We start from the raw sequence: 10,795 nt of genomic DNA on the forward strand, positions 1-10,795 counted from the left end.
CGTTGTGCACAGCATGTTTGTTTAGAATGTAATGTTTGCACTGTCCGTTTCAGAAGGTTATAAACAGCATGCTTGTTTAGAATGTAATGTTTGCACTGTTCGTTTCAGAAGGTTATGCACAGCATGTTTGTTTAGAATGTAATGTTTGCACTGTCCGTTTCAGAACGTTGTGCACAGCATGTTTGTTTAGAATGTAATGTTTGCACTGTTCGCTTCAGAAGGTTATGCACAGCATGTTTGTTTAGAATGTAATGTTTGCACTGTCCGTTTCAGAGCGTTATGCACAGCATGTTTGTTTAGAATGTAATGTTTGCACTGTCCGTTTACGGAGCATGACCCATTGACACCCACAATATGCACTGTGCAATAAAAAAAGGAAGTAGTAAATAGGTTTTGATACCACCCTCCAGTTCCAGCATCTGATTGGTGGATTGGCGCGTATATAGGTTTTGATACCACCCTCCAGTTCCAGCATCTGATTGGTGGATTGGCGCGTATATAGGTTTTTATACCACCCTCCAGTTCCAGCATCTGATTGGTGGATTGGCGCGTATATAGGTTTTTATACCACCCGCCAGTTCCAGCATCTGATTGGTGGATTGCGAGTATATAGGTTTTGATACCACCCTCCAGTTCCAGCATCTGATTGGTGGATTGGCGCGTATATAGGTTTTTATACCACCCTCCAGTTCCAGCATCTGATTGGTGGATTGCGAGTATATAGGTTTTGATACCACCCTCCAGTTCCAGCATCTGATTGGTGGATTGGCGCGTATATAGGTTTTTATAGTACCCTCCGGTTCCAGCAACTGATTGGTGGATTGGCGCGTATATAGGTTTTGATACCACCCTCCAGTTCCAGCATCTGATTGGTGGATTGGCGCGTATATAGGTTTTTATACCACCCTCCAGTTCCAGCATCTGATTGGTGGATTGGCGCGTATATAGGTTTTTATAGCACCCTCCAGTTCCAGCATCTGATTGGTGGATTGGCGTGTACATAGGTTTTGATACCACCCTCCAGTTCCAGCATCTGATTGGTGGATTGGCGCGTATATAGGTTTTTATACCACCCTCCAGTTCCAGCATCTGATTGCATTGGTGGATTGGCGCGTACATAGGTTTTTATAGCACCCTCCAGTTCCAGCATCTGATTGGTGGATTGGCGCGTATATAGGTTTTTATACCACCCTCCAGTTCCAGCATCTGATTGGTGGATTGGCGCGTATATAGGTTTTTATACCACCCTCCAGTTCCAGCATCTGATTGGTGGATTGGCGCGTATATAGGTTTTTATACCACCCTCCAGTTCCAGCATCTGATTGGTGGATTGGCGCGTATATAGGTTTTTATAGCACCCTCCAGTTCCAGCATCTGATTGGTGGATTGGCGTGTACATAGGTTTTGATACCACCCTCCAGTTCCAGCATCTGATTGGTGGATTGGCGCGTATATAGGTTTTTATACCACCCTTCGGTTCCAGCATCTGATTGGTGGATTGGCGCGTATATAGGTTTTTATACCACCCTCCAGTTCCAGCATCTGATTGGTGGATTGGCGCGTATATAGGTTTTTATAGCACCCTCCAGTTCCAGCATCTGATTGGTGGATTGGCGCGTATATAGGTTTTGATACCACCCTCCAGTTCCAGCATCTGATTGGTGGATTGGCGCGTATATAGGTTTTTGTACCACCCTCCAGTTCCAGCATGTGATTGGTGGATTGGCGCGTACTGGAAGATAGTACTAATCTGGTACATGATTTGCCCTTTGTCATTCTCTCTCTCTCTCTCTCTATTACAGGACACAGTGATTGGTCTCCAAGCTCTATCCTCCTTTGCAACCATCTTTAACTCCAACCCTAGAAATATTGCTATTGACATCACTGCATCGGCTACACCAGACTACTCAACCAGTCTTACCATTGATGATGACAACTCAGTAGTATTCCAGAGGGTTGAGGTCAGTCTTTCAAAGCCAGATTCATTTGCCAATTTTTTTTTTATCCCGGGGGATAATGGTTTATTTACAACATTTCACAGAGTCGTGCATCAGATCGTCATGAGATCGTCATCAGATCGTCATCAGATCGTCATGAGATCGTCATGAGATCGTCATCAGATCGTCATCAGATCGTCATCAGATCGTCATCAGATCGTCATCAGATCGTCATCAGATCGTCATCAGATCGTCATCAGATCGTCATCAGATCGTCATGAGATCGTCATCAGATCGTCATCAGATCGTCATCAGATCGTCATCAGATCGTCATCAGATCGTCATCAGATCGTCATGAGATCGTCATGAGATCGTCATGAGATCGTCATGAGATCGTCATGAGATCGTCATGAGATCGTCATCAGATCGTCATGAGATCGTCATCAGATCGTCATCAGATCGTCATGAGATCGTCATCAGATCGTCATCAGATCGTCATGAGATCGTCATGAGATCGTCATGAGATCGTCATGAGATCGTTAAAACAAACATATGTTAATATTGAAAGCAAGACAAGGCATTTGAAAAGAGAATTAACACATGGAACATTTATCTTGGAAAAGAACAGAATAGAATTTAACAATTTGTCATAAAGGGAACATTACAAAATTGGTTAAAAAAAATCGTGAAGATCACAGATTTACATAAAATTGACATCTAATGACGATGATAATATCTTGTTTGGAGTTTATCACTCAGTGAGCATTTATACATTTTTTTTGCATCGTCATGCAAAATATGTTATCGGTTTTTTACTTTTTTCTCGTGACCCAGATGGCCGATTGATCTCAAACTTTCTACAGGTTTGTCAGTATATGGTGGATTACATAAAGTGCTTACACTGCCAGCAACTGTTTTGTTAGCAAAATACAATTCTGTTATGTTCCGCTAAGAGTGTCAGAACAAAAGTCGTTGTATCTTTATTGTGCAACAACTTTATATCTTGCATGAGAATGTTCCCTCTAAAAAACTTTGTCTCTTGGCATCCATTGATTTTGTACGTACATCTGGGTTATTTTAAGAGAGACATAACAGTATGAATTTCTAAAATTCCAGGCTTAGGGCCATGCATTGAAACTTTGTTTTCTCATTCTACAGTTACCTGTGACGATGGGTACTGTCTCAGCATCAATATCCGGAACTGGGTCATGTATTCTTCAGTTCTCAGTCTTCTATAATCTAATGGAGGTTTTAGTTCGCCCATCGTTTGAGCTGACGGTAGAAATGGTAGACAAGGATAAAGATACGGTCACCATAACAGCCTGTGGAAAGTATGTCATGATTAGGGCACCCCTTATAAACTCATAATGGCCTGTGGAAAGTATGTCATGATTAGGGCACCCCTTATAAACTCATAATGGCCTGTGGAAAGTATGTCATGATTAGGGCACCCCTTACAAACTGCAACAAATTCATGTCTTGTTAAAAGTTGTATATTGATTCACTAGTATTTATGCTCTAACAATCCTGCAATCCAGTGTTGTATTTATGGGAAAGTAGCAGGAAAATGAATTAAAAGGTGATGAGAAAGGAATAAAAACTACTCTAAATTGAACATTTAATCTTGCCCATCCTATTTGAAACAAAACAACTCAAATGATTTCATAACATTGCATTATCCCTGCAAATCTTACTAGATTGTCTCTCCACCATGCAGAGTTTCAAATCCTACCCATGTACATAAAGCTTCCCAGATCGATCTCCACCATGCAGAGTTTCAAATCCTACCCATGTACATAAAACTTCCCAGATCGATCTCCACCATGCAGAGTTTCAAATCCTACCCATGTACATAAAACTTCCCAGATCGATCTCCACCATGCAGAGTTTCAAATCCTACTCATGTACATAAAACTTCCCAGATCGATCTCCACCATGCAGAGTTTCAAATCCTACTCATGTACATAAAGCTTTCCAGATCGATCTCCACCATGCAGAGTTTTAAATCCTACTCATGTACATAAAACTTCCCAGATCGATCTCCACCATGCAGAGTTTCAAATCCTACCCATGTACATAAAACTTCCCAGATCGATCTCCACCATGCAGAGTTTCTACCCCATGTACACACTGTACATGGTTTGACTGCAAACATTACATAAGATTGTTAAGTTTAAAATCCTTTTTATTTATTTGTAGACTTACACCATACACAATCTTTTTGATCAATTTCATTTGAGTACATAATCCAGGGCCCAATTTCATAGAGTTGCTTAAGCAGAAAACATTGCTTAAGAGTTGTATGCTAAGCAGAAATGAGCAGGATACCAGACACAAATTGTACATGTGACATATGTGTTTGGCTGGTAACCTTATTCTGGTTAACATAATTTATTTGTGCATACATGTAGCTACTTTTGGTGAAAGCAGCTGTATGAAATTGGGCCCGTTTTTTTTTCTTTTACTGAAAACAAAATCCAGATTGTTTAATTTCAAACCTCCATTACTTATTTGACACAGATACATTGGCAGTGATGATTCAACTGGTATGTCTATGCTGGAGGTTGGCTTACCGTCTGGTTTCTATGCCGATGAAGACGCCTTGAAAAATGCTGTCAAAGAAGATAATCATCTTGAGAAATATGAGATCGCACAGCGTACCGTCTTCCTCTACCTGAATGCAGTAAGGAGACATTTGAAATAATCTTTCCCCAGAAGTTGAAGATTTAAATTTGCTACTATAATATATCAACAACTCTTCTTGTGTCATATTTTTATTTCTGAGAAAAAAAACACAAAAAGTCTCTCAGAAAAAAGCAAATTTAAAAGAGAAGATTTTTGACACAATGTTATAATTTAACCACTTGAAGCCACATGTCTATATTCACCAAATCTTTTCTAAATTGGATTTGTTATCCTGATAACCTTCAGAGCTCCTCTTCTTTCGACAGTCGGACATTTACCAACCTCTAGTTAACCATCGATCTTTGATCAAACTTGCTCTAAAATTGATGATTGTTTGTATTGTTTTTTTTTTTAGTTGAGAAAGGATACCTTGTATTGCTTCACTGTGATGGCTATACGAGATACCATAGTAACTAACCTGAAACCAAGTAATGCAGTCATCTACGATTACTACAGACCAGGTAAGAAATATGCTACAGCGCCCTCTTGTGGTTCAATACAGATATGCACTGGATGACCTTTGACACTCATAATGGAAGTTAGAAAAGAAAGCTATTGACCCAATTTACTTCACGTCATCATTAGAATAATCTTGGATGTGCCATTTTTGGCGACGCGCGGTTACACGTAAACCTAATGCCCACCAAAACAGTGAGCGTAGCACAGTCGCCGCATGTGACGTGTGTGCAAGGGGTCAAGACAGGAATAGAGTAGCCTCAATAAATGCAGTACTAAAGAACTCAAGAAATAGTATTCATAATTTATTACGATGGATCAGGCAATATTGTGACAAGAAACAGAACAATCTTAGAGAGGGAGAGAGAGAGACGTAATACGTAAACCTGTTGCCCACCAAAACAGTGAGCGTAGCACAGTCGCCGCATGTGACGTGTGTGCAAGGGGTCAAGACAGGAATAGAGTAGCCTCAATAAATGCAGTACTAAAGAACTCAAGAAATAGTATTCATAATTTATTACGATGGATCAGGCAATATTGTGACAAGAAACAGAACAATCTTAGAGAGGGAGAGAGAGAGACGTAATAGATGTTAGTTTTGCAGTGGGGGAAAAGAGTGTAATTTGTTTTTACCCTTTTGACGATGGCATAGTAATTGCTCAACATAATTGTTAGCTTAAAACCTTGCTAATTGGTAACGAGCAATTCAGAGCTGTTGATAATATAAAACATTGTGAGAAACAGCTCCCTCTAGTTTTTGAAAAAGAAGTTATTTCTCATTAAAATATTTGAATTGATTGAGACCTCACATGTGAGCTCTCGTAATCAAGCATCTGAAAGCACACAACTTGTGCAACAAGGGTGTTTTATTCTTCCATTTTTTTCTCGCAACTTCAATGACCAATTGAGCAAAAATGTTCACAGATTTCTTATTTTCTGCATATGTTGAGATACACCAAGGGAGAACTGGTCTTTGACAATTACCAATAGTGTCCAATTACCAAGACTGTCCAATGCCTCTGAGCATTTCCCAAGTTGTGTGTTGTACCTGCTGCTAACACAGGATTCAAACTGCCTTTAACCAGTGGACAAATGCAAATGTTTTTGGGTTCAAATCCAATCTGAGTGATTTGCGGGTGTTTTTTCCAAAGATCTTGGGAAAGTACTGAGTATACAGTGCTTAAGTCTGTGTTCTGTGTATGGGTATTGTGTAGGATTGAACCACACTGGGTTCCAATTGCCAAACGCATACAGTCCCTTTAATGTTATTTTGGTATTTATTGTTGTTATGATTATTATTGATAATCTTGATTTGTTTTTGTTTATTCAGGTGATCAGACTGTTGCATCGTACAGCTCTCGTTCCCTGACTGAAATGTCTATTTGTGATACGTGCCCTGTTTGCTGCGGTGATAGTGGAACTGGACGGATCACTGCAACCTCTCTACTCACCGTTACCATGGTGGCCTTCCTGGTCATACTCATCTAAGGCCAATGTCACACCAAGCAATTTACAGGCTACAAATTCTAGGCAACCACAGTTAAGAAAAGCCAGTCACATTTGAAGGTTCACATACTTTTCTTGAGGATTGTTAGACGTTGTTTGACATGTTTGAAATGAAAAAAAAATACTCATTTGCTACCAAAATGGCCTTATACATGTAGCATGCACTGCAGTTGGTTGCCTGTAAAAGTTGCCTTTTGTGACAAGGTCATTAGACCATCTTTTAACACACTTGAGAAAGTTGTTAGCAGCTAACAAGCTCAGTACATTTTGCCTTTCACATTTGTCGATCAATGCCTTTGAACAAAATGAGGGACAAAAACTATCTAGCCTTTAAGGAATGTTCACTCCCAAAGTTGGAGTTGAAGTATTGGAATAAATCTGAATTAAGTAGTGCTGTAACGAACCAGGCATTTCTTGAAATCTAAATGTTACAAACATCTAACACTAATGTAAAACAATATAATCTTCAGCCAGTTTTCTTCATAACTTCTGAAACAGTTGGTTGATTAGAACTTTAAATTGCTAAAGATGCATCTTCTGATATGCAATTACCGGTAGTTGCTTAATTAGATAGCTACTTTCTGTGGTGCAGAAAGTTACAAACAGTAAACTTGAGATCATGAATGAAATCAATTTAACAACGATTATTAGTTTGGGGTTATATAAAAGATACAACTAGAGTTGTATTTAATATTACCAGCAGACAAACAATTTGAATTTTTTTATGCACAATTTGAAGTATTTTATGCACTGTTTGCATCATTCACAAAGTATTATTGTTATGAAACTGTATCATCTGTCAAAATTAATTATTTCATACAAATGATAAAACTTATATCTACTGCGAAACAAAACATGCACAATTTTATTAACACACACAACAGTGATTTCATGCGTTATAGTTGCTTAATAATGTCACTTGTTTTTATCGTAATATGTAATGGATTGTTTTGTAGATATTGGCTCGTCATTTCCTTTATTTTAATTATATTAAATGCATATTGACTGACTGTTCAAAATCAAATAAATTTATATTTTGACAATTTGACAAGTTAAAAAGTCACCTTTGGATTCGTCAAGAATAAATCAAAATCCAGATCTAACTTTTAAACCAAGAGACCCACACAGCCCCTTCACTGACAGGAAGCCTATTTGCTTATGCGCTTTGTTTGACCTCTGGCTTAGCAGCTATTGCAAACTTCTAAACCAAGAGACCCACACAGCCCTTCACTGACAGGAAGCCTATTTTCTTATGCGCTTTGTTTGACCTCTGGCTTAGCAGCTATTGCAAACTTCTAAACCAAGAGACCCACACAGCCCCTTCACTGACAGGAAGCCTATTTGCTTATGCGCTTTGTTTGACCTCTGGCTTAGCAGCTATTGCAAACTTCTAAACCAAGAGACCCACACAGCCCCTTCACTGACAGGAAGACCATTTGCTTATGCGCTTTGTTTGACCTCTGGCTTAGCAGCTATTGCAAACTTCTAAACCAAGAGACCCACACAGCCCCTTCACTGACAGGAAGCCTATTTGCTTATGCGCTTTGTTTGACCTCTGGCTTAGCAGCTATTGCAAACTTCTAAACCAAGAGACCCACACAGCCCCTTCACTGACAGGAAGCCTATTTGCTTATGCGCTTTGTTTGACCTCTGGCTTAGCAGCTATTGCAAACTTCTAAACCAAGAGACCCACACAGCCCCTTCACTGACAGGAAGCCTATTTGCTTATGCGCTTTGTTTGACCTCTGGCTTAGCAGCTATTGCAAACTTCTGATGGTGATATTTTTGCGTCTGGTCCAGGGACAAAATTGGAATGTGAAAAATCCTAAAATAGTTTGCTGATCTGGGTCTCCTTTTATTCCAGACCAAGGAGGTTTACAGACTCTGTGCTTCACCTAACATGCAAAACTAATACTTTGGACACATTGTGGACTGTTTCATTCTTTGGTGACATTTTTCTCTCTCAATAATATTTGAAGACTCAAAGAGATTTCAAGAAATCTTGAAACATTTTGAGAAATCCCATGCTTGCTGTCCTTGTTTGTTTTGTGTTAAGGTATTGTAGAGACTGCCAAAATAAGATCTAGATGTACTTCGCCACTTTTGGGGATTTGTTTTAAAAGAGTACTACCTGATTATACAATATCATCCTAACAGCTTAGCATGGTATTGGTCATGGATTCTTTCATATCATCCTAACAGCTTAGCGTGGTATTGGTCATGGATTCTATCATATCATCCTAACAGCTTAGCGTGGTATTGGTAAGCCTAACAGCTTAGCGTGGTATTGGTCATGGATTCTATCATATCATCCTAACAGCTTAGCGTGGTATTGGTCATGGATTCTATCATATCATCCTAACAGCTTAGCGTGGTATTGGTCATGGATTCTATTAGAAATTATCAGTCAATTAAGTCTGCAGTTTTGTAGAGGGAAGATAGTTTTATCATGTTAATGAATTTGTAAAGTACATATACCAGCTGCTATTTTGTGGTGGCATTTTAAAATACAAACTTATATAATAAAATATTTTTGTAAACATGAGAAGGGTTTCAGAAAGGTTTGTAAATTTTTAGTACAATCATGTTAGTGGATTTGAAAGAATTACTTGCTGAAGAGTTATATTTTTAAATGGAAAGTGATCGGGAATGTTGAGACCTGTTTGATTGTTTAATTTCTTTTAAACGATTTTTGTAAACAATTTTTAAGTATAATGCAGATAAAGTTTAAAAACTTCTGAATTCTGTTTTACAGTGAATGGTAAATCTTGTTTTGTTGAACCCATAGTGTCTTTCATGTAAACTTTGCGATTTCTGCAAAATCTTTCATATTAACAGAAATGAAATAATAAAGTGTACTTGTTAAAATTAGAAACATCAGCTCAACAACGTTTTCAAACCAACTACGCATCTTGCATGCAGTTTAGTGAGAGAAACCCCTAAAGCACATTGACTTCACTCATTCGCAACAAACAATTTGGAGGAAACTCCTGTGGAAAATTTGCATCGAAAAACAGAACTGTGAGGTCCAATTTGCTTCGCATGAAGTATTCCAAGAAAGTATGAGCCAGGCTTAAACCAGTTAAGGTTCTTTGAGGCGTAAAAGACCAAGCATTTCTGTTAAGTCATCAACATACTGTGAAAACCCCACAAGTATTTCAGGAATAGTTTCACGAACCGTGTGAAAGAAAGTTCAAATGGGGTCTGTATTTCAATATACTCAATCTTACCACCCAGCAATGGTCCATTTCTAGAATACAAATTTTTTCTGAAATATTGATATTAAACAAAAAGTTGTTGCACTTTTATGAATATATAATTGATGTTTTTAAAGTGAGGTAATTTGTAAGGCACAGCATTATGTATTAATGTGTCACAGCATTAGATGATTCAAGTATCACATGTATAGCATATATTAAAGATGTATACTTTGCTTCAAAGCCAAGTTTGATAAGATTTGTGGTTATTCATCAGATTTGTCGTTACACAATGAGCTGATCCTCATTCAGCTCATAGTTTAGACAGGCGCTTTTGTTATTGACTAACGCTGGCATGGTGGTCGGTCCACCATATCAACGAAAAACAGCTTGTTGCCATATTCGTCGATGATGTCATCGTCAGCCAATCACCCGTGCAGGAAAACCGTGCTGTCTAATACATGTAGTTGATTTTTTCGTAATGTGAGATTTGGATTAACGGTGGAAATCTCTGTATCCTGACTGGACAAGGTACGATCCGGTCTCGTTTTAACATTTCCAGGTAGAATATGAAATAATCTATCCATACATACTAATTGGAGACTGTTGCCGACGTTCATAACGGGAAACTTTGCTGTGTTTTTGTGACTTGTTTTCTGTTTTTGAAGCCATTTTTTACGTACAAATTGCTCTTTTTAAAATTTGAGTTGCACCGATTTTGTTTATACCTAACAACAGATATGCTCTTTGTTTCAATTTACTGGTACATTATTTTGGTTGAGACTTTTCAGAAAAGGCTGAAAATGACCGAATTCCAGAAGCCCTTTTGACTAATTATATATTCACACAAAGGTCACGCACGAAAAACGATGCATGCTCTGCAGATAAATCACAAAGGAAATTAGTGACCTGCGGGTAGACTGAAACCCAAGGCATAAAAACACTTCAATGCTAAACAAAGATAGGGAAAAGGTAAAGAATGCCAAGAACCAACGCTGAACTAAATCAAAGTTC

At 38.5% G+C, this 10,795-nt stretch overlaps 1 protein-coding gene across 2 annotated transcripts in view; it reads left to right on the forward strand.

Annotated features, from left to right (window-relative positions):
- LOC117289192 (CD109 antigen-like) overlaps positions 1–10,024 on the forward strand; it is a 66,226-nt gene extending 56,202 nt beyond the window's left edge. For both annotated transcript variants that reach the window (XM_033770191.1, XM_033770192.1), the window contains exons 29-33: positions 1,803–1,961; positions 3,096–3,268; positions 4,458–4,620; positions 4,978–5,083; positions 6,409–10,024. In XM_033770191.1, the coding sequence (XP_033626082.1) occupies positions 1,803–1,961; positions 3,096–3,268; positions 4,458–4,620; positions 4,978–5,083; positions 6,409–6,566 (759 nt within the window). In that variant the 3' untranslated portion in view covers positions 6,567–10,024. The remainder of the gene's footprint in view (positions 1–1,802; positions 1,962–3,095; positions 3,269–4,457; positions 4,621–4,977; positions 5,084–6,408) is intronic.
- Positions 10,025–10,795: the final 771 nt, after the last annotated feature.

Source organism: Asterias rubens, chromosome 4 (assembly GCF_902459465.1).
Source record: "Asterias rubens chromosome 4, eAstRub1.3, whole genome shotgun sequence".
NCBI lineage: Eukaryota > Metazoa > Echinodermata > Asteroidea > Forcipulatida > Asteriidae > Asterias > Asterias rubens.